General features: G+C 43.6%; 1 protein-coding gene across 2 annotated transcripts; it reads right to left on the minus strand.

Moving 5' to 3' along the window:
• Positions 1-2,323: 2,323 nt before the first annotated feature.
• LOC311136194 (putative ATP-dependent RNA helicase DDX46) lies at positions 2,324-24,101 on the minus strand. Of its 2 annotated transcripts, none has more exons than XM_084170292.1 (23): positions 24,034-24,101; positions 21,832-22,023; positions 21,579-21,698; positions 18,732-18,816; positions 18,474-18,642; positions 18,102-18,337; positions 17,863-17,973; positions 17,416-17,581; positions 15,190-15,310; positions 14,841-15,016; positions 14,478-14,599; positions 14,146-14,224; positions 8,319-8,401; positions 7,932-8,096; positions 7,488-7,650; positions 6,841-7,034; positions 5,849-5,986; positions 5,397-5,546; positions 5,003-5,221; positions 4,699-4,917; positions 3,965-4,109; positions 3,778-3,851; positions 2,324-3,482 (listed from the first exon to the last, which is right to left on the minus strand). In XM_084170292.1, exons 1-23 carry the CDS (start codon positions 24,051-24,053, stop codon positions 3,435-3,437), a joined length of 3,195 nt encoding a protein of 1,064 aa, XP_084026418.1. In that variant the 5' UTR covers positions 24,054-24,101; the 3' UTR covers positions 2,324-3,434. The 2 variants fall into 2 exon arrangements, with proteins under 2 accessions (XP_084026418.1, XP_084026419.1); XM_084170293.1 differs by lacking the exon at positions 24,034-24,101 and adding an exon at positions 23,237-23,356.
• Between the last annotated feature and the right edge of the window lie 298 nt (positions 24,102-24,399).

Below are 24,399 nucleotides of genomic sequence, written 5' to 3' on the forward strand. Positions count from 1 at the left end.
GCATTCCACAGTGTGAATGCCCAATGGCCTTACATATTGGATGAGACTAGTCAGGTTCGATTATGCTGAGCCGCAGGTCACTGATCTATGGCCCATGACGTGTCGGTCATGTTGTCAACAAGGCAGCATGGTGTATCGTCCAGAAACATGCATCACTTTTGTTTCTACGTGACATATTGTATCACATGACATTGTGTCGATTGTTTCTATTTGAAGGTTTATTTGTGAAAACTCTTTGCACTTGTGTTCTGTGGGTGTCACTGAGTAGGTTGATACCTATGGATTTTCGGTCCATTAAATGGGGTAAGGCTGTATATGAATGTTCAATACGCACAATAGGCTGAATCGTGAATTGATTTCCCATAGTTAAAGTTCCCTAATATGAGCTACGACACTAATATTTGTGTAAACACTTAAGAATTGTAATCTGTGGATGTCACAGAGTAGGGTAATACCCAATTTCATGGACCCAAGATCCATAGGTAAGGCTTTACATTGCAATATGAATGTTGAATACATAGTAGGTGGACTGTTTTAGCTTAATGTGGCTGATGAGCTTAATATGGCGAGGGAAGTAGCTAGCTAGTGTAGCCAGGGGCTGAAAGAAAATGTTGCAGTTTTACATTTAATTTCCTGCTATTCTACATATTATTCTATCTGAATGCCCATCAGGTAACCCATCAGAGTGTAGCCAATATCAGGGTGACAGCTAAAGCACATATTGCAGTGATTTTTACAGAAAATGTACAACTACTACAGCATTTGCATCTACATTTTCATACATTTTTTAAACAAAACTGAATGATTCGGAACCCTCTACCATTAACACCGCCAAATATTTTCTGTTGAACAGAAAATTACGGCCTTGGGATGAAGCCAGATACAGTTCCCTCATTGGTTGCTTTGATAAGTCAACGCGATCGAGTGTCGATTGAGGTGTAGGGGCAGAGCTTATGATTGACAGACACCGCTCCTCCTACCTCTGTGACCATGCTCTCTTCGTAATGAAAATCTCTTTAATTGAAGAGGCACATCACAACGCTAACGCCGAATAGAAGCCCCATAGCTCGAATGTGAGATGCGCTTTCACATAATCATTGGCATTGCTTGCACCAAGTTTTCATTATACGATGTGTAAATTCTATAGTTGAATTTTGAATGTTCCATAGGTATAACCACAGATAAAACAACAAGCCAGATGTTTCACCGGATGTAAAAATCCGGTTGGCATTTCCACTCACCACCAAATATGGTGATGAGAGGAAGCCCAGTGGTCGGCAGTGGGAGAAGATGGAGCGAGATGGATTTTGGCCGACATTCTGCAAATTTTCACATCTATGAAACATTTGATCTCAATTCAGTTTTCTGTTCCCAAAACTACAATATGTTCCTAAACAGAGTGGCCTAAGTTTTTTAGACTTTACACTTTTCCAAAGTTTCAAAAAATTGTTATTTAGGAGTGCAAGAGCAAATTGATTTATTGCACATGCGCACTTCACAGACTAGGCGTTCCCTAACGGAAATATACAAATACATGCCGTAGCTCAGTTGGTAGAGCATGGTGCTTGCAACGCCAGGGTTGTGGGTTCGTTTCCCATGGGGGGCCAGTATGAAAAATGTATGCACTCACTAACTATAAGTCGCTCTGGATAAGAGCATCTGCTAAATGACTAAAATTTAAAATGTAGAACAAGCCAATAGGATCTCGCTAGTGTGTGCTTGGCTCAGCCCACCTCCTTGCTTGTTCTGCCCACTATGACTCATTTTATCCCATTGGAAATGACAGGCTCTGGTCCATCTTGGGTTATTATAACCATGGAAATGAAACATCAAAACACACTGTTATTTATTTTCCAAAATTGGCAGAAATTATGCGTACTCAAATCATATTTTTTTTGCATTTCAATTGGACTTTTCTCAAAAAAATGCATTGGCAAAGGAATTGCAAACATGATACTGATTTAGCATTTGACCATTTACATTTCCAATTGAGTTTGGGCAGCTAAATGCTTCCATACATACCGGAGGGCCGCACTCAAAAATGTGTTATATTTCCTCACTGTCAAAAGATGCAAAAAATGGTCCTCTATCCATACTTGTGTGTGTTTTTAGCTCCCTGACTGTCTAGCTTTCATTTTGGTGATTATTAGCGAGCTGGACCCAGCCAAGAAACTATATGAATGTAGGTCCATTATAAATTCAACAGTTTCAATTTGGTTTTAGTCCTTTTAAAGTGTATGGAGTTTTTCCCCCTCACCATATGTTATGAGTTTCTGGTATTGAGAAGTTCAGGATGCAAGAGAGTATGTTACACAGATGGAGATTGGATTCAGTCATTATTTAATGGTCACAATATTGGATTCAATGACAGGGGGTACGGACATAAGGGTGTGGCACCCTTGCCAGGCCATTCAATTCACGCACCCATCCTAAGATTAGCAACAGTGGCCCCCAATCTATCCTGGCACACTGACCTTCTGTTACTCACTCGTGACACCACTAACACATGGCTTGTCCTTGTTCTCTGTCCACATACAGATTATGATCTCTCCATACATGAATGAATCTTGTATCACAAATCATAACACCATATTTAAAAAAAAAATTGTTTATTTTGATTTGAAGTTTTTACTCGAACCACCTGCGGGCTGGATGTTTGACACCCCTGATTTAGTCCACAGAAAAAAATGAATAAACATCAGGTTCTTTCATTTGACATTTTCACAGTAGGCCATCCTAAATTATTAAGCAATCAAGTTACAGCACATAAATAAAGCTCCATTGTCTTGATGGTAACCTATTCCGTCAATAGGTTCTCTCATACATTACACACTTGTTTCTTTGCCTCTCAAAACCCAATCACAGCCTGATAGGATTTAGTCACTACAAACATATTGCAGTAACATAGAATAATAAAAAAAAACATAATATAGAAGTCTGTGACACAGACCAGTGACAAAATGTTCCTTACCAACACATTGTTTTATTAGGGAGGGAAAGAAGTAAAAACATGTTACATCATTCAAGGGCTGTTCATAAAAACAATGTGTGATTCATTACTTGTTCAGATGACTGCAGACCAGTGAAAAGTAGCCCCAAATATTATTTTACACACAGAAATAATACAGGATCTTACAACTACATAAGCTTGATGTTCAAAGACAAAAATAATAAATAGTTTGAGCCATGGTGGTAGAGAGACCGTTACATTTCAGCTGGTATACTATAGAACGGAAATCAGATGCATTTTGCATCGTGTGACCTAAAAACCATGACCAAATCTCAATTTAAAGTACAGAGGGGGAATCTCAAAAGAACAATCGTTACCTGAAGACATTGGGGGTCTAATTTAAAAAATACTAAAACATTCTGAAACAAATATGATGAAAGGTTGGAGCCAGGATTCACTGCCTCTGAGCCCAATCTCATCCTCTTTACAAAACCTTGTATCTTCCTTTGCTGGTGGGTTGGTAGGAGTTTTGCTAAAATTAGAGAAAGTAAAAACATTGAGCAATGAGGGAAAAACATTTTAATTTCGCTAAGCAAATTACTTTGTCATTTATTTTGAATACTGGTGTTCATATACAGGATCATTCAATGATTCAGCCAACAAGTAGATGATGTAGATTAGCATGATTCAGAACCCCTAGCATCACTAATTGAATCATCCACATAGACGATTTGAAGTAAAACTCTACTACTTGTATGGTATAGAATAGGTAATGGAGGACAGAACCATAGAAATAGAATGATTCTAATTCTATTGACAGAACTTACTAATCTGATAAGCTCCTCCTTGATGAGCCGTGTGATCTCAGCCTTGGCCTTCGTAACGGCCAGCTCATTTGCACCTGTCAATCAAACACGTAAAAATATTACAACAAGTGGCAACCATTAAAAAAAAACTCACTATTGCTAACATGCAACACTCAATTCTACCACATTGGTGAACACAGCTGCTTACTCTCAATGGCCAGGTAGATCTTGCGTTCTCCCTCTTTGGGCTCTTTGCCTGGAGGGAAGTATGTTCCTCTGATGGTGATGGCTGCCTCCGAGTACTCTCCGATCCTCTGGAGGGCCTCCTTAGACGTGACCTTCCACCTTGCAGTCTAGTGGAACGCAGCAAACAGACGCATTACACATTCCTGTTTAGTTAGGCCCGTATTAACAAAGCATCTCAGAGTAGGAGTGCTGATCTAGGAGCAGTTTTGCCTTTCAAATCATAATGGATAAGAGAGGGGACCTGATCCTATCTCAGCAATCCTACTCAGAGATTGTTTGCAAGGTCTGTACCACCTACCACTTGTGGGATAAACTACTTAAACCAGAATCACTTGATTGTTGCTAGGTCAAACAAATGTTGATCAAATGCAAATAGATCTACCCGCTATAATTCTACCTTAAGCTCTGTCAAGGCCCAGACATAGTAAACAGACCGTTCAATGTTCAACTGAGAGAGAATGAGCATGATAATGCATCGTTCACGTAGCCACGGTGAGTATACCTTCCATTTGGAGATTCAATGAGCAGAGTCTTGCACCTACACCCTAGGGGTGCTTCCCAAATGACACCCTATGGAGTGTACTACTTTTGACCAGGGCCCATAGGGATAAGGGACTGTATAGGGATTAGGGTAAAAGTAATGCACTATTTAGGGAAAAGGGTGCTATTTAGGATTCAGCCCTATATAAAACTGACCTGAGGGAAATCATTGATTTCTAGCTCCTCTTCGTATCTCTTGACGGTCTCGGCCTGCTCGGCCGCCTGCCTCTCCTCCTCCAGCTTCTCCACAGGGATGTAGTTGAGCTTGGCGTTGATCTTCTCAGCCAGCTGCTCGGCGATGGTCTTGGCCGAGACGGAGGGGGCCATGATGGTGCCTCCTCTCAGGATGGCGTTGGTGGCCTGTTGCATCACATCCTGTCCAGAGATAGAGAGCAATGTGTAAAATTAGAATGGAAGAGGAAGGTGAAGACCACCAAAACTCACACACACCGCCACCCACCTGAGCCTCAGCCCCAAGGTTCTTCTGGGCGTTAATCCTGAGAGCCAGTCTCTTGGCCATCTCCAGTTTCTGGATGTTTCCAGCGGAGGGGGCACCGAGGTTGGCCAGGCCCCCTGCTGCAGCCGCAGCGGCACTGGGCGACCCTACCCCTCCCCCTGGAGCCGACAGATCCTTCACCCTCTTCTTCGAGTTGAACATGTTCTCGATCTGCTCATCAATCTGTAAGGACAGGGTGAGACATTGGGTCAATATTGTACATAGTCTATGACATTTAGAAACATATTGTTTGACCACAATGGAGGAAATTCAAGACATAATCAAGCCACAGTTGGCATTCTACTCAAAGCTTTAGAAGACTCTTGAAACCAGGTGACCGTGTGGTGACTGTACTCACATCCAGGGCTCCATCCTCATCATCGGAGTCCTGCAGACCCAGAGCAGCCTTCTGCAGCTTCTTCCTCTCATTGGCCAGAGCATGCTCCGTCTCGTCAAACTTGAAGCCCTTCCCTGAGAACCCGCTGCTGCTCTTGATGCTTTTACCCTCCTGGGAAATAACAAGCAGGTATAGATAGGGTGTCACATTCACTTACTGATTTGGCACCATGCTGGTTGGAAGCAAGGGGCGGTAATTCAGCGACAAACAGGTCTAATATTGTTGAATAAGAGTTGAAAAACCAAGGGTTTGAAGAAATAACCCCACAGAATGTGTAAATCTCTGATCTTCAACTCCAAACTCTAAAGATTGTTCAGCTCTAATACAGTTTGCTGGCCACACGTTCTGCATACAAAGACGGTGAGCTTCCAAACCACCACCAGTGAACAGCACTGCTTGAGTCTGCCTCTTACCGCTTGCCGTTGGTTTTTGAAGGAGAGCCACAACTGCTCCAGTTCATTGGGCACAGGGGACCCAGAGAGCTCCAGGGCCTTGATGATGTCCCCAGCGTAGCGCGCCTGCTCATCTGTGATGAAGGTATAGGCAAAGCCCTGGGACAAATCAAAACCAGAGTGGTTTTACATTAAGAGTTTCTGGGGAACATCAATAAAATGTTTCAGTGAGAATTAATATTTTCCTAATATGGTTGAAGAGGTCCTTGGGAGGACAAAAATGTTAGATTTTTGCACAGTGATATATTACAATTCTGATTCCTGTGAAAAATTGTATTTGGAGTGACTAAAACATCTCCCACAATATTTCTTCCCAAGAAAAATACTAAATTTGACAGAAATAACTCATGTCAAACTTCAAGGAAGTCTGAAGAGACAGACTGAGTGGGCGGGGAGCTAATAGGCTGAGTGGGCGGGGAGCTCACCTTGACTGATAGTTCTTTGAAAACGCCTATGTCATCAAGTAACATGGACGCAGTGAGCAGTGAGATTTCACATGCAAATTTGCTGATACACAAAGAAACTCATGCAACATCCTATCCCGTCATACATCACATCATGAATCTCCCGTTTGGCATATCTCTTGATGTAATGACATGACAACTGCTTCCTATGACAGTGCCACGTTGCAAGGCACTGAGCTCTTCAGTAAGGCCATTCTACTGCCAATGTTTGTCTATGGAGATTGCATGGCTGTGCGCTCGATTTTATACACCTTTCAGCAACTGGTGTGGCTGAAATAGTCTAATCCACTAATTTGAAGGGGTATCCACATACTTTTGCCATGTAGTGTAACATAAAATTTCATGAAAAACATGATTTTGACTGTGCAGGACCTTTAAGGATGTCTCATTACAATACATTTCAGTCAGGAATTCCAGATTTTTGTAACCAGCAAAAGTAAAAAAACATTGATAGACTAGTAGTGTAGCCGTCAGGACTCCACCACTCACTTTGTTCCCGGCTCTCCCTGTGCGTCCGGCCCTGTGAACGTAGTCCTCGTAGTGGTTGGGACAGTTGTAGTTGACGACCAGGATCAGCTGCTTGATGTCCAGCCCCCTGGCTGCCACAGAGGTGGCCACCATCAGCCGACACGCCCCGTTCTTAAAGTCATTGATGACGCTGTCTCTGTCATACTGGTCAATACCTACAGGGAGGGGAAAGAGATAAACAAAAGCTTATTATCAAAGGATAGGATTTAAAACCACTGACATGGCAGAGACAAAATGATGACCCACCATAAACAATTCATCAGATCTAATAAGAAAAATGGTCTAAGATACAAAATGAGCTCAGCCAGGTGACTTTCAAACTGTGGTTGACAGTAGCCGTCCCAAATGGAACCCAATACTCAACATAATGCACTACTATTGACCAGAGGACCATTTGGGACGGAGCCTCAGACTAATGACGCTAGAGGTAGCTCAGTTGGTAGAGCATGGCGCTTGCAACGCCAGGGTTGTGGGTTCGATTACCACGGGGGACCAGTATGAAAAAATGTATGCACTCACTAACTGTAAGTCGCTCTGGATAAGAGCATCTGCTAAATGACTAAAAATAAAAAATGTAGAGCACTGCTCATGTGTTTGCATGACATTACCGCCGTGCAGAGACATGCAGGGGTAGGAGGCCTTCATCAGATCTTTTAGCAGCCCGTCAGCGTGCTCCTGTTTGTCCACAAAGATGATGACTGAACCCTTCTCCTGGTAATGACCCAGTATCTCCAGCAGCTTCAGGAACTTCTGGTCCTCCTCGATTACCAGCTAGATGGGGAGATGTGGCCAACCACAGTCATTTAGCAACTAAGCAATTATGCTACCATTTAGTCTTACTGTTCTTTATGTTTTCTGTCTGAATTACTATGTGTATGAGCCACACATGGGACACATTTACACTCCCAACAAGAATAGACAATAAAGTTGAGCAATATTCCCTATATAGTGCATTACTTTTGACCAGAGCCGTATGGTCCCCCGGTCAAAAGTGGTGCACTATATAGGGTGCCATTTGGGACGCAGCCGGAGTATGTAAAGGCAAGTCTTACCACATGCTGCTCCACGTCAGAGCACACCACGCTCCTGCCTCCCACCTGCACCTCGATGGGTTTGGACAGGATCCTCCTGGCCAGGGCCTCCATGGCCCGCGGGAACGTGGCTGAGAACATCACTGTCTGCCGGTCCGGACGCACGTTGTCCATGATACGCATCACCTGTGGGTGAGAACCATTACAGGAGATAAGAGGAATGTTTTATACCCATTTATTGTTATTGGTGCCAGGGCCAGGTGAACGTAGGATGAATTGATGCAAATCTATTTTTGCGTTATAAGATCCTTAAACACCTCCTTAGATCAATTCTTTACAAATAATGATACTGTGCCTTGATTGGTCTACTGTTTAAAAATAATAATAATAATCTGGAGGAGCCCCTACCTGTGGCTCAAAGCCCATGTCGAACATTCTATCTGCCTCGTCCACCACCACGTACGTGACTCTGCGCAGGTTTGTGACTCGACCTACACACACAAGGAGAGCATAGTGACAAAGGAAAACAAGTTAATCTCTGGAAAGAACGCTCACCCAAAGCGTTCACACAAACATAGCTACTGGTGTAAATACACACACAAACCCATTAACAATAGGGCAGGGAATTGCTAGGGACCTCACGATACAATATTACGATACTTAGGTGCTGATACGATGTATTGCGATTCTACAGTTGTGGTCAAAAGTTTTGAGAATTTCACAAATATTAATTTTCACAAAGTCTGCTGCCTCAGTTTTTATGATGGCAATTTGAATATACTCCAGAATGTTATGAAGAGTGATCAGATGAATTGCAATTAATTGCAAAGCCCATCTTTGCCATGAAAATGAACTTAATCCCAAAAAAACATTTCCACTGCATTTCAGCCCGGTCACAAAAGGACCAGCTGACATCATGTCAGTGATTCCATCGTTAACACAGGTGAGAGTGTTGACGAGGACAAGGCTGGAGATCACTCTGTCATGCTGATGGACTTAGAATAACAGACTGGAAGCTTTAAAAGGAGGGTGGTGCTTGAAATCATTGTTCTTCCTCTGTTAACCATGGTTACCTGCAAGGAAACACGTGCCGTCATCATTGCTTTGCACAATAAGGGCTTCACATGCAAGGATATTGCTGCTAGTAAGATTGCACCTAAATCAACAATTTATCGGATCATCAAGAACTTCAAGGAGAGAGGTTCAATTGTTGTGAAGAAGGCTTCAGGGCGCCCAAGAAAGTCCAGCAAGTGCCAGGATCGTCTCCTAAAATTGATTCAGCTGCGGGATCGGGGCACCACCAGTGCAGAGCTTGCTCAGGTATGGCAGCAGGCAGGTGTGAGTGCATCTGCACGCACAGTGAGGCAAATACTTTTGGAGGATGGCCTGGTGTCAAGAAGGGCAGCGAGGAAGCCACTTCTCTCCACGAAAAACATCTGGGAAAGACTAATATTCTGCAAAGGTACAGGGATTGGACTGCTAAGGACTGGGTTAAAGTCATTTTCTCTGATGAATCCCCTTTCCGATTGTTTCGGGCATCCGGAAAAAAGCTTGTCCGAAGACAAGGTGAGCGCTACCATCAGTCCTGTGTCATGCCAACAGTAAAGCATCCTGAGACCATTCATGTGTGGGGTTGCTTCTCAGCCAAGGGAGTGGGCTCATTCACAATTTTGCCTTTTCCAGCATGATGGAGCACCTTGCCATAAGGCAAAAGTGATAACTAAGTGGCTCGGGGAACAAAACATCGACATTTTGGGTCCATGGCCAGGAAACTCCCCAGACCTTAATACCATTGAGAACTCAAGAGGTGGGTGGACAAACAAAACCCCACAAATTCTGACAAACTCCAAGCATTGATTATGCAAGAATGGGCTGCCATCAGTCAGGATGTGGCCCAGAAGTTAATTGACAGCATGCCAGGGCAGATTGCAGAGGTCTTGAAAAAGAAGGGTCCACACTGCAAATATTGACTCTTTGCATAAACTTAATGTAATTGTCAATAAAAGCCTTTGACACTTATGGAATGCTTGTAATTATACTTCAGTATACCATAGTAACATCTGACAAAAATATCTAAAAACACTGAAGCAGCAAACTTTGTGAAGACCAATATTTGAATCATTCTCAAAACTTTTGACCACGACTGTATATGTATTGCAATTTGACGTTCCAAATATATTGCTCACTATATGTCTGCTACAGAGAGACAAGAGAGAGCATGAGAAAACGAGTTTTGATCAATCAGGGAAATAAGTGCTGAAAACCATTTAAAAAGAAGATGGATAAGCTATACGATGAAAAATACCCGAGTTGTTTCGGCGCAGGTAGAGCCTACTAGCGTAGCTACCTACACAAGCAAAAAAATATATATATATATCTTTTTTAAATTATATACTTGAGTCAAATATCGATATAATATTGTCCAAAAGTAATATCGCAATATTTAACTGCATCAATTTTGCCCCACCCAATCACTACACAAGCCTAAACAAACAGGCTATCCTTTTCCTAGGGCATTAACTACTGCACTTCAATTCATACAAATGCCATTTATTCTGTTTAGGACTACTTTTAAGGGGCCAGATTATTTGGTTTCTATGTTTCGCTTGTCTTGCGTACCATCTGAAAGGCACGAGGAACCTGTAAATGACAGAAAACAGCCAAAACAATAAAAGAGTTGGGGCCACATCAAGCACTATCTGATCACCTTTTCACCTACAAAGGAAACAGAGATTACCTCACATGTGTGGAAGTAAAGAAAGCTTTACTGTCTGTTTCATTACATGTTCTTTCTTCAATTTACATAGTCATAAAACAACATTTACTAATTACTGATCTAAATATATTGACATACAGTGGGGGAAAAAAGTATTTAGTCAGCCACCAATTGTGCAAGTTCTCCCACTTAAAAAGATGAGAGAGGCCTGTAATTTTTATCATAGGTACACGTCAACTATGACAGACAAAATGAGATTTTTTTTTCTCCAGAAAATCACATTGTAGGATTTTTAATGAATTTATTTGCAAATTGTGGTGGAAAATAAGTATTTGGTCAATAACAAAAGTTTCTCAATACTTTGTTATATACCCTTTGTTGGCAATGACACAGGTCAAATGTTTTCTGTAAGTCTTCACAAGGTTTTCACACACTGTTGCTGGTATTTTGGCCCATTCCTCCATGCAGATCTCCTCTAGAGCAGTGATGTTTTGAGGCTGTCGCTGGGCAACACGGACTTTCAATTCCCTCCAAAGATTTTCTAAGGGTTTAGATCTGGAGACTGGCTAGGACATTTACATTTACATTTTAGTCATTTAGCAGACGCTCTTAACCAGAGCGACTTACAGGAGCAATTAGGGTTAAGTGCCTTGCTCAAGGGCACATTAACGTCATTTAGCAGACGCTCTTAGCCAGAGCGACTCACAAATTGGTGCGTTCACCCTATAGCCAGTGGGATAACCACTTTACAATTTGGGGGGGGGGGGGGGGGGGGGGGGGTTAGAAGGAATACTTTATCCTATCCCAGGTATTCCTTAAAGAGGTGGGGTTTCAAATGTCTCCGGAAGGTGGTGAGTGACTCCGCTGTCCTGGCGTCGTGAGGGAGCTTGTTCCACCATTGGGGTGCCAGAGCAGCGAACAGTTTTGACTGGGCTGAGCGGGAGCTGTGCTTCCGCAGAGGAAGGGGAGCCAGCAGGCCAGAGGTGGATGAACGCAACGTCCTCGTTTGGGTGTAGGGACTGATCAGAGCCTGAAGGTACAGAGGTGCCGTTCCCCTCACTGCTCCATAGGCAAGCACCATGGTCTTGTAGCGGATGCGAGCTTCAACTGGAAGCCAGTGGAGTGTGCGGAGGAGGGGGGTGACGTGAGAGAACTTGGGAAGGTTGAACACCAGACGGGCTGCGGCATTCTGGATGAGTTGTAGGGGTTTAATGGCACAGGCAGGGAGCCCAGCCAACAGCGAGTTGCAGTAGTCCAGACGGGAGATGACAAGTGCCTGGACCAGGACCTGCGCCGCTTCCTGTGTAAGGCAGGGTCGCACTCTCCGAATGTTGTAGAGCATGAACCTGCAGGAGCGGGTCACCGCCTTGATGTTGGCGGAGAACGACAGGGTGTTGTCCAGGGTCACGCCTAGGCTCTTCGCACTCTGGGAGGAGGACACAGCGGAGTTGTCAACCGTGATGGCGAGATCATGGAACGGGCAGTCCTTCCCCGGGAGGAAGAGCAGCTCCGTCTTGCCAGGGTTCAGCTTGAGGTGGTGATCCGTCATCCATACTGATATGTCTGCCAGACATGCAGAGATGCGATTCGCCACCTGGTTATCAGAAGGGGGAAAGGAGAAGATTAGTTGTGTATCGTCAGCGTAGCAATGATAGGAGAGACCATGTGAGGATATGACAGAGCCAAGTGACTTGGTGTATAGGGAGAAAAGGAGAGGGCCCAGAACCGATCCCTGGGGGACACCAGTGGTGAGAGCACGTGGTGCGGAGACAGCTTCCCGCCACGCCACTTGGTAGGAGCGACCGGTCAGGTAGGACGCAATCCAGGAGTGAGCCGCGCCGGAGATGCCCATCTCGGAGAGGGTGGAGAGGAGGATCTGATGGTTCCAGGACCTTGAAATTCTTCTTACGAAGCCACTCCTTCGTTGCCCGGGCGGTGTGTTTGGGATCATTGTCATGCTGAAAGACCGAGCCACGTTTCATCTTCAATGCCCTTGCTTGATGGAAGGAGGTTTTCACTCAAAATCTCATGATACATGGCCCCATTCATTCTTTCCTTTACACGGATCAGTCGTCCTGGTCCCTTTGCAGAAAAACAGCCCCAAAGCATGATGTTTCCACCCCCATGCTTCACAGTAGGTATGGTGTTCTTTGGATGCAACTCAGCATTCTTTGTCCTCCAAACACGACGGGTTGAGTTTTTACCAAAAAGTTCTATTTTGGTTTCATCTGACCATATGACATTCTCCCAATCCTCTTCTGGATCATCCAAATGCACTCTAGCAAACTTCAGACGGGCCTGGACATGTACTATGCTTAAGCAAAGGGACATGTCTGTCACTGCAGGATTTGAGTCCCTGGCGGCGTAGTGTGTTACTGATGGTAGGCTTTGTTACTTTGGTCCCAGCTCTTTGCAGGTCATTCACTAGGTCCCCCCGTGTGGTTCTGGGATTTTTGCTCACCGTTCTTGTGATCATTTTGACCCCACAGGGTGAGATCTTGCGTGGAGCCCCAGATCGAGGGAGATTATCACTGGTCTTGTATGTCTTCCATTTCCTAATAATTGCTCCCACAGTTGATTTCTTCAAACCAAGCTGCTTACCTATTGCAGATTCAGTCTTCCCAGCCTGGTGCAGGTCTACAATTTTGTTTCTGGTGTCCTTTGACAGCTCTTTGGTCTTGGCCATAATGGAGTTTGGAGTGTGACTGTTTGAGGTTGTGGACAGGTGTCTTTTATACTGATAACAAGTTCAAACAGGTGCCATTAATACAGGTAACGAGTGGAGGACAGAGGAGCCTCTTAAAGAAGAAGTTACAGGTCTGTGAGAGCCAGAAATCTTGCTTGTTTGTAGGTGACCAAATACTTATTTTCCACCATAATTTGCAAATAAATTCATAAAAAATCCTACAAATGTGATTTTCTGGAAAAAAAATTCTCAATTTGTCTGTCATAGTTGACATGTACCTATGATGAAAATTACAGGCCTCTCATCTTTTTAAGTGGGAGAACTTGCACAATTGGTGGCTGACTAAATACTTTTTTTCCCCACTGTACATGAGTGAGCTTTCTGACTTTTACATGGCTAACAAGCAAACTTGACTTTAATAAAGGTTGGGTGAAAACTTGACTTACGCCTCTGAATGTGAGGACCACGAGGCAGTATCGTCTCTCCACCTACCAGTAGCTGACATTATTCTTCAGGGAACACTTCAAATAGCTTGAGGATATGACTCCCAACCCAAGGTGGTCAAATAATGTTGAGAGTTTAGTAAAGTGGTACTGACTTGACTCTCATACAGAAACATTCCATGCAAGGCAGGACAATTCCAGCTCACCTTCTGTCAGTACCTGGAGTGCTTGTTTTTTCAGGGTCAGTAGTGACGTTTCTACGCCAAAAGTATTAGAACACTGGGCATTGCAGACACTGCAGGTTTAATACATATCAGAAATCACTATCCTTATATGTGCCTGGCTACAATAACACAAAGAAAGCTACAGGGCAAGGCGTGTGTCCCTTACCGCTGTTGGCGCCTAACATGTCAATCATTCGGCCTGGTGTGCACACAATGATCTCTGCTCCCCTCTTCAGCTCAGCAATCTGCCCCACAAGGAAGAAACCAAGAAAGTAAGATATCTATATTCAACCAACAAGGTACAATCCTGTTTGCCTTTCCCTAACTGATTATTCAAACATACAACTCCAGTATCTTCAAATTCAATGTACAATAGTTCATTGTATTCATAGTAATGTTCATGGTTAAACTTAATTACAACCATGGAACACTACTGTTATTCCATTGAGGTGCTCATGTGTGTAAAATCTGACCATACAGAGTTCGAGGAGGTTCTACCTGTTCACTAATCCCTGTGCCTCCATACACACACACAACCCTCAGGTTCAGGGGCTTGGAGAACTTCTTGCACTCCTTGGTGATCTGCAGAGCCAGCTCTCTAGTTGGAGTCATGATCACAGCTGCACGTGGAAGAGAATGGAAAATAGAACTCAGACATCATATTCTCATCCTTTATTTGCACTTACAAAATCCAGGACCTTCACTGAACAGTTAAGATTTCATACTGTCTGATAGATATGACCATTCTGCTCAGCAAATTTTAATTGAGATTTACACACAAAAAATTGAGATTCAGATTCATTGAGGTGTAACTGATATGTAGTTATACCACAGAAGACGTCATAGTAAAGGGGCCCTTACCGATGGGTCCCTCAGCCTCCTCCAGGGGCCTCTGGTCCATGATGTGGCGGTACATGGGAAGGAGGAAGGCGATGGTCTTTCCACTGCCGGTCTTAGCGATGCCGATGAGGTCTCTCCCAGACATGATGGCTGGGATGGCCTGGGCCTGGATGGGTGTGGGTTTCTCATAGCTGTGTCTGGATGTGAAGACAACATCATTTAGCTCACCTATCTAGAAGTGTATGGATAATATATGACAAATTAATCAACTGCAGATTGCAAAACAAATGTATGTTATGGTCATATTGGTTTGGAACAATATGCAAGTAAATTATATCTGCTACAATGTGAAACATTGTCCGTGACACACCTCTTTAATGCACTTAGGATCTTCATCGACGTGCCACACTGCACCCATGACTTGATGGGCTTGGGACAACCCTTTCCTTTGACTGCGATTCCCTCCAGGTCCAGCCTGTGGACATTCACCTCTGTATGCATTCACCAATAGGGAACCAAAGGATAGGGGGTTAGATGGTCAGCTATGACTTAAAGATAATGTGCCATCTTGTATCTTAACATTTACATTTGACGCTTTACTCATTTAGCAGACGCTCCAGCTATGCATTTGGTTTGCTAACTAAGTGGCTAGACGTCAAGATCAAGCTTCTTGGTTACAGCAGAGACATTCAATCCCCTCCTGGATCAAGATCCCTGTTCCCTAAATTGTCAAACAAACTAAATATATATGTTTTTTGTTATAGTGCCTCGTGTACACATTTGGTAATACCGTATACCATGGTATGGTACAGAAACGGTATGAAAATCTGGATACCGCCCAACTCTAAGTCAGTGCACTCAACTTTAGATTAGTGGGAAAAAACACCACATATCACAGTCATTGCAAATACAGTGAGGGAAAAAAGTATTTGATCCCCTGCTGATTTTGTACGTTTGCCCACTGACAAAGAAATGATCAGTCTATAATTTTAATGGTAGGTTTATTTGAACAGTGAGAGACAGAATAACAACAAAAAAATCCAGAAAAACATGTCAAAAATGTTATAAATTTATTTGCATTTTAATGAGGGAAATTAGTATTTGACCCCCTCTCAATCACAATGATTTCTGGCTCCCAGGTGTATTTTATACAGGTAACGAGCTGAGATTAGGAGCACACTCTCAAAGGGAGTTATCCTAATCTCAGTTTGTTACCTGTATAAAAGACACCTGTCCACAGAAGCAATCAATCAATCAGATTCCAAACTCTCCACCATGGCCAAGACCAAAGAGCTCTCCAATGATGTCAGGGACAAGATTGTAGACCTACACAAGGCTGGAATGGGCTACAAGACCATCGCCAAGCAGCTTGGTGAGCAGGTGACAACAGTTGGTGCGATTATTCGCAAATGGAAGAAACACAAAAGAACTGTCAATCTCCCTCGGCCTGGAGCTCCATGCAAGATCTCACCTAGTGGAGTTGCAATGATCATGAGAACGGTGAGGAATCAGCCCAGAACTACACGGGAGGATCTTGTCAATGATCTCAAGGCAGCTGGGACCATAGTCACCAAGAAAACAATTGGTAACACACTACGCCATGAAGGACTGAAATCCTGCAGCGCCCGCAAGGTCCCCCTGCTCAAGAAAGCACATATACAGGGCCGTCTGAAGTTTGCCAATGAACATCTGAATGATTCAGAGGAGAACTGGGTGAAAGTGTTGTGGTCAGATGAGACCAAAATCGAGCTCTTTGGCATCAACTCAACTCGCTGTGTTTGGAGGAGGAGGAATGCTGCCTATGACCCCAAGAACACCATCCCCACCGTCAAACATGGAGGTGGAAACATTATGCTTTGGGGGTGTTTTTCTGCTAAGGGGACAGGACAACTTCACCGCATCAAAGGGACGATGGACGGGGCCATGTACCGTCAAATCTTGGGTGAGAACCTCCTTCCCTCAGCCAGGGCATTGAAAATGGGTCGTGGATGGGTATTCCAGCATGACAATGACCCAAAACACACGGCCAAGGAAACAAAGGAGTGGCTCAAGAAGAAGCACATTAAGGTCCTGGAGTGGCCTAGCCAGTCTCCAGACCTTAATCCCATAGAAAATCTGTGGAGGGAGCTGAAGGTTCGAGTTGCCAAACGTCAGCCTCGAAAACCTTAATGACTTGGAGAAGATCTGCAAAGAGGAGTGGGACAAAATCCCTCCTGAGATGTGTACAAACCTGGTGGCCAACTACAAGAAACGTCGGACCTCTGTGATTGCCAACAAGAGTTTTGCCACCAAGTACTAAGTCATGTTTTGCAGAGGGGTCAAATACTTATTTCCCTCATTAAAATGCAAATCAATTTATAACATTTTTTACATGCATTTTTTCTGGATCTTTTTGTTGTTATTCTGTCTCTCACTGTTCAAATAAACCTACCATTAAAATTATAGACTGATAATTTCTTTGTCAGTGGGCAAACGTACAAAATCAGCAGGGGATCAAATACTTTTTTCCCCCTCACTGTAGATCCTTCTTAAAAAAAAGAAGAAAAAAGAAGTGCAAGAAATTATTATTCAAAAAAATGGTTTTACATGTACACACCCTCAGGAGACATCTTGGCCAGCTCTGGCACCTCCACGTAGAAGTCCTTGCGGTACGGTTCGTACTCAATCTTCTGGTGGTCCACTGGCTCCAGCACCTTCCTCTGCTTGGTCTGGTAGCCAGTCAGAGCTGTTGCCAGATCTACCTCCTCTTCCTCGGACGAGTACTGGGAAGACAGTGACACAACAACATGTAAGAACCTGTTCTCTTCAGTGAGAGAAATCTGAGAGAACTTTGAGACTTCTGGAAGAGAGTTTCCAGAGAGATGGTCCGTGTCCAAAATGGCACCCTATTCCCTACATAGTGCAATACTTTTGACCCTACGGGCACTGGTCAAAAGTAGTGCCCTATATAGGGAATAGGTTGCCATTTGGAATTCAGACATAGCAGTTCTTATGTAACATTTACACAATGACAATGATAGCATGACAGGACAAAACTGCTTACCTCCATTGCATCCTGGTCATTCTCCATCAGCTCACCCTTCTTTTTGTGTGCATTCGGTCCCCTCTTTGTTTTGCAAACGCTGACAACTTTGGATACATTTACTCCTCCCTTCTGTTTGTGTGGAGGCCAAAAAATATTACACAAAAAAGACAGAAGCAGCAAATATTGACAGTAATATTTCAAATGAGCTAGGTATATGTGGAGGAAACTGATTGGGGAGCAGCCATGGTCCAACTAACCTTGTCGTTCCCTTTAGACTGGGGGCCCATGTTGAACTTCTTGACTTCTTCCTTGACCTCCTCCATGTAGGCGTCCAAGGTATCCAGCTCATCCTCTGCCTCCTGCTCCATGGGAGTCACTTCCTCCTCCTCTTCTTCCTCCTCCTCCTCCTCCTTTATATCCTTCTCCTCCAACCCCTTACCCTCCTCTCCTTCTTCAGGCTCATCCACAGGAGCTGGGCCTTCCTCGTCATCATCTGAAACAAAGAAGAGAAGTCAGGTGAGGCCCTGTGTTGGCAGGTATCTAAATCAGTCTTTCGATGTGGATACTAATGCATTTAGGTACATATGAACCCACAACACAGCCATGAAAATTCTGAGCTTGTTCCTCACCATCATCATCCTCCAGACTCCACTTCTTTCCCTGCTTCATCTCCTCTATCTCTCTCTTGATCTCCTCAATGTTCCCAAGGGCCTTCTTCCTTTGGTCCTCCCTCCACTTCTCCACTCGCTCCTTCCTCTTCCTCATCTCCTCCTCCAGCTTGTTCTGGTCAAAGTCTTGCTGTGGGGACAACATAAACATGCACAAATATTCCACAGTCTCAGTGTTTCCAAATTGCTGAAGACAATCTCCACTGGAGCAGGACTCACATCCTCAACCTTAACCTCCTCTTGCTCTTCTTTTACTTTCTTCTCTGCAGAGGCTTCAGGGTTGTCTTTTTCCTTGCTTTTAGACCTATTGGCAAACCCAAACAGACAGAAGAGAGAGAACTTTATTGTATATGGTGGAAGTAAGATATATATATATTTTTTAATATACAGTACCAGTCAAGTTTGGGCACACCTACTCATTCAAGGGTTTTTCTTCATTTTTTCTATTTTCTACATTGTAGAATAATAGTGAAGATATCAAAACTATTGAATAACACATATGGAATCATGTAGTAACCACAAAAGTGTTAAATACATCAGAATATATTTTATATTTGAGATTCTTCAAAGTAGCCACCCTTTGCCTTGATGACAGCTTTGCACACTCTCTGCATTCTCTCAACCAGCTTCATGAGGAATGATTTTCCAACAGACTTGAAGGAGTTCAAACATATGCTGAGCACGTGTTGGCTGCTTTTCCTTCACTCTGCGGTCAGACTCATCCCAAACCATCTCAATTGGGTTGAGGTCGGGGGACTGTGGAGGCCAGGTCATCGGATGCAGCACTCCATCACTCTCCTTCTTGGTCAAATAGCCCTTACACAGCCTGGAGGTGTGTTGGGTCATTGTCCTGTTGAAAAACAAACGATAGTCCCACTAAGCCCAAATCAGATGGGATGGCGTATCGCTGCAGAATGCTGTGATAGCCATGCTGGTTAAGTGTGCCTTGAATTCTAAATAAAATCACAGACAGTGTCACCAGCAAAGCACCCCCACACCTCTTCCTCCATGCTTCACGGTGGGAACCACACATGCAGAGATCATCCGTTCACCTACTCTGCTTCTCACAAAGACACGGCGGTTGGATCCAAAAATCTCAAATTTGGACTCCGCCGGTCTAATGTCCATTGCTCGTGTTTCTTGAACCAAGCAAGTCTCATCTTCGTATTGGTGTCCTTTAGTAGTGGTTTCTTTGCAGCAATTCGACCATGAAGGCCTGATTCACGCAGTCTCCTCTGAACAGTTGATGGTGAGATGTGTCTGTTACTTGAACTCTGTGAAGCATTTATGGAATTTATGGAATTATGTAGTAACCAAAGAAGTGTTAAACAAATCAAAATATATTTTATATTTGACATTCTTCAAAGTAGCCACCTTTTGCCTTGATGACAGCTTTGCAAACTCTTGCCATTCTCTCAACCAGCTTCATGAGGTAGTCACCTGGAATGCATTTCAATTAACCGGTGTGCCTTAATGCGTTTGAGCCAATCAGTTGTGTTGTGACAAATTAGGGGTGGTATACCGAAGATAGCCCTATTTGGTAAAAGACCAAGTCCATATTATGGCAAGAACAGCTCAAATAAGCAAAGAGAAACGATAGTCAGTCCATCATTACTTTAAGACATGAAGGTCAGTCAATCCAGAACATTTCAAGAACTATGATAATAATATAATAATAATATGCCATTTAGCAGACGCTTTTATCCAAAGCGACTTACAGTCATGCGTGCATACATTTTTGTGTATGGGTGGTCCCGGGGATCGAACCCACTACCCTGGCGTTACAAGCGCCGTGCTCTACCAGCTGAGCTACAGAGGACCTGTAGCTGGTTCTCATGAGGACCGCCACAGGAAAGGAAGACCCAGAGTTACCTCTGCTGCGGAGGATAAGTTCATTAGAGTTACCAGCCTCAGAAATTGCAGCCCAAATAAATTTTACATTTTAGAGTCTCCCGAGTGGCGCAGTGGTCTAAGGCACTGCATCGCAGTGCTAGCTGTGCCACTAGAGATCCTGGTTCGTATCCAGGCTATGTCTTAGCCGGCCTCGACCGGGAGACCCATGGGGCGGCGCACAATTGGCCCAGCGTCGTCCAGGGTAGGGGAGGGAATGGCCGGCAGGGGATGTAGCTCAGTTGGTAGAGCATGGCGTTTGCAACGCCAGGGTTGTGGGTTCGATAAAATAATGTATGTGCTAACTGTAAGTCGCTCTGGATAAGAGCGTCTGCTAAAATGAATAAAATTTAAAATGTTAAATTTATTTGGGCTGCAATTTCTGAGGCTGGTAACTCTAATGAACTTATCCTCCGCAGCAGAGGTAACTCTGGGTCTTCCTTTCCTGTGGCGGTCCTCATGAGAACCAGCTACAGGTCCTCTGTAGCTCAGCTGGTAGAGCACGGCGCTTGTAACGCCAGGGTAGTGGGTTCGATCCCCGGGACCACCCATACACAAAAATGTATGCACGCATGACTGTAAGTCGCTTTGGATAAAAGCGTCTGCTAAATGACATATTATTATTATATTATTATCATAGTTCTTGAAATTTTCTGGATTGACTGACCTTCATCTCTTAAAGTAATGATGGACTGACTATCGTTTCTCTTTGCTTATTTGAGCTGTTCTTACCATAATATGGACTTGGTCTTTTACCAAATAGGGCTATCTTCGGTATACCACCCCTACTTTGTCACAACACAACTGATTGGCTCAAACGCATTAAGGCACACTGGTTAATTGAAATGCATTCCAGGTGACTACCTCATGAAGCTGGTTGAGAGAATGGCAAGAGTTTGCAAAGCTGTCATCAAGGCAAAAGGTGGCTACTTTGAAGAATGTCAAATATAAAATATATTTTGATTTGTTTAACACTTCTTTGGTTACTACATAATTCCATATGTGTTATTTCATAGTTTTGATGTCTTCACTATTATTCTACAATGTAGAAAATAGTAAAAATAAAGAAAAACCCTGGAATTAGTAGGTGTGTCCAAACGTTTGACTGGTACTGTATATCCTTAAGACATCCTCACAGGGTCTTTGATGCGTAATAACCTGCTGGTAATAACTCACTTCTCATCAGTTTTCCTGCTTTTGCTAGGGCTGGCGGATCGTGATCTGCGTCCTCGGCTCCTAGACCTTCTGCTCCTGTCACGGCTTCTGGACCGCCTCTTCTCCCGACTCCTAGAGCGTCTAGACCACATCAGACAAATTCAATAACAAGATCAGACCAGGTATTTATTTCACATTCCAAGACACACATACTAAGATGAACTTGACCACTCTCTTGGTCTCAGTCTCTCTTGCTTTCACACACACAGCTTACCTGGGGCGCTTCCTGTCTCTGGACCGTGATCGGCGGCGGTCACGGCTGCGAGACCTCTCTTCCCGCCTGTTGCGGTCCCTGTCTCGGTTTCGTGAGGCAGCCCCATCATCCTTCTTGGAGCGTTTGTCCGGGGAACGGCTCTTTGATCGACTACCAGACCTACCCCTTGAAGCCGACCGTTTCCTGTAATGCCTGACAAACATTGTCATATATTAACGTAGCTACTTCATAGCCAAGTTTCTCAACTCCACAATGTACATCAAATCAATGGAGTTGAGCAGAAATGAGTGTGGGTGGACTGAACCTCTGACTACACCACAGAGTTTCTTAACCCAGGGGCGCATCATCACAAGACTTCTGGGAATGCTTGCAAAACAGACCAGGCCGGGGATTGAGAAGTCAATGAGTGAAGTGAAATTCTTCATTAGTTGTTCATTTTCTGTGCAGTTCGGCGCGAGACGACCGTTTCTACACATAAGCTTAGCTAGCCAACGTCGCCTACAAGTGTGATCGAGGATTTCTATTGGGGAAGCAGTTTTTGCAAATACAGCTCAATATGGAGATAGGCTAAACCCGCTTCTCCAATAGAAATCCCTGATCACACTTGGCGATGTTGAGATAGCTAAACTCATGCGTAGAAACATGTAACCGGGTCCAACGGTCGACAAGCGCCGAACTCAGGATGTGCAGTCCGTCAAATAAATCAAAGGCACTCCTTCGATATAAAGTAGTTTTTGACACGTGTCAAAACGTGTCAGTTTGTCACTCAAGAGATTTGAGTAATAACATGTTCAACTACTTATGAATCTAGGTTGTGCCTTTAGATTTCCTTGCATCGACTGACAGCGAGTCGGACGTACACTCCGCCCACAGTCGTCGAAACCCACCAGTGGAGGCTGCTGAGTGGAGCCGGCTCATAATAATGGTTGGAACGATTGAATGATACCATGTGTTTGATACCATTCCATCGATTCTACTCCAGCCATTTCCACGAGCCCGTGCTCCCCACGGTGCCACCAACCTCCTGAACTCCACCGAGATATAACGTTACAATCGTGGAGTTGAGACCCCTAAACACTTCATAAACTTTACTAAAACAACTGACATATGAACTGTGACGTCGACGTTTTGTGCTAGCGAGTACATACAACAGTACTGCACATGGACAATTTGTTTGACAGAATTGTGTCGTTTGCGAATGCTTTATAAAGTATTTCATTTGGCTAGCAAACTATATATCTAGCTATCACACAATGGTCAGTAAACGTTACAGTTATAGCTAACTTACTGTTGTTGGTTAGCTAGCGCGTTAGATCAACGTTGCATACTTGCTAGCTACGATTTTTAACCCTCCAAAACAGTCTAAAAGGATACAGTACAAGATACATTTTAACTCCCCACATACCTTGACTCGCGTCCCATATTAACTTTGAGTCAATACAAAGATTAAATATCTATGTTTTATAGTTAAACTTTTTGCATTTGTTTTCATGCGTGATCACGTTAGTGTTTCCTGTAACGTAATAAAAAAAGCGACCGTTCTTAGATTACGTAGCGACATTGGTGTGTACGCCTCTAGTGGTGGGAAGTAGCTATGAAAATAAAATTCCCCTTGTCATATTATAAAAATATGCCATTTAGCAGACGCTTTTATCCAAAGCGACTACAGTCATGCGTGCATACATTTTTGTGTATGGGTGGTCCCGGGGATCGAACCCACTACCTTGGCGTTACAAGCGCCGTGCTCTACCAGCTGAGCTACAGAGGACCACATATTATTGTAGAGATATCATTAGTGGAGTTTGGTGTAGCTACAGATATATTTCACCGGATGCATAAATGTGAAGCATCTGCATGGGGCCAATTTCACGCCATATGTATTGAATAAAAATAAATAATAATCGTAAACATGAAAAATAAAGTAACAAATGTAAACATTATATTTTCGAGGAAGGGTGAAATAATGGATGTTGAAATCAAAAACCAAACAATTGAAAGCAAAATGTATAGAATTGTACGAAAAAATAATGACATCAAAAGCAAAACCCCAAAACATGCAGGTAAATATTTTTTCAGCGAGAGCAAAACTCTATGAAAACGAATGCAAAAAATGTTTTAGTTAAACTTTCCCAACAATCCTATTGAATCAATTTTGCCTACGCTCTTTACTGCATGTACTACGCTCTTGACTGCATGTACTACCTTTTGGTTACGCTACTCATATATTCGCTTTCGATGTCTGTTTTTTGCCTTCACTGACAGTATTCTTGAGTTTTGGCATTATTTTTCCGTGAAGGGCGGGGTTTAGAGGGAGGCGTAGACAATGAGTCTCCATTGGTCCACTAGTTTTGGAGTGACTGTCTTAATCTTAACCCAATCAATGAACATGATAGACAGGATTTTTTTCTATTGGCTACTTAACCAGACGGCCTGACGTCACCACTACGCCCCACATTGCCCCAATGACAATTTCCATATGTCACAGGCGATGGGGATGGACATTATGGAGAGGCTCCTATACAGATTGCAGCAGGCCATGCAACGCCTTCCTCTGGATCTGGAATACTA

The sequence above is a fragment of the Coregonus lavaretus genome, assembly GCF_964263955.1.
Source record: "Coregonus lavaretus genome assembly, chromosome: 10".
NCBI lineage: Eukaryota > Metazoa > Chordata > Actinopteri > Salmoniformes > Salmonidae > Coregonus > Coregonus lavaretus.

Bases quoted from the DNA above. Each gene is read 5' to 3' on its own strand.
- LOC311136194 (XM_084170292.1), bottom strand. From the start codon at position 24,053: ATGAGTAGCGTAACCAAAAG. The intron at 17,974-18,101 runs GTTAGTTGGACC...CCACACAAACAG, and splicing joins AGTCTAAAGGGAACGACAAG to AAGGGAGGAGTAAATGTATC. The intron at 7,651-7,931 runs GTAAGACTTGCC...CTCCCCATCTAG, and splicing joins CTGACGTGGAGCAGCATGTG to CTGGTAATCGAGGAGGACCA.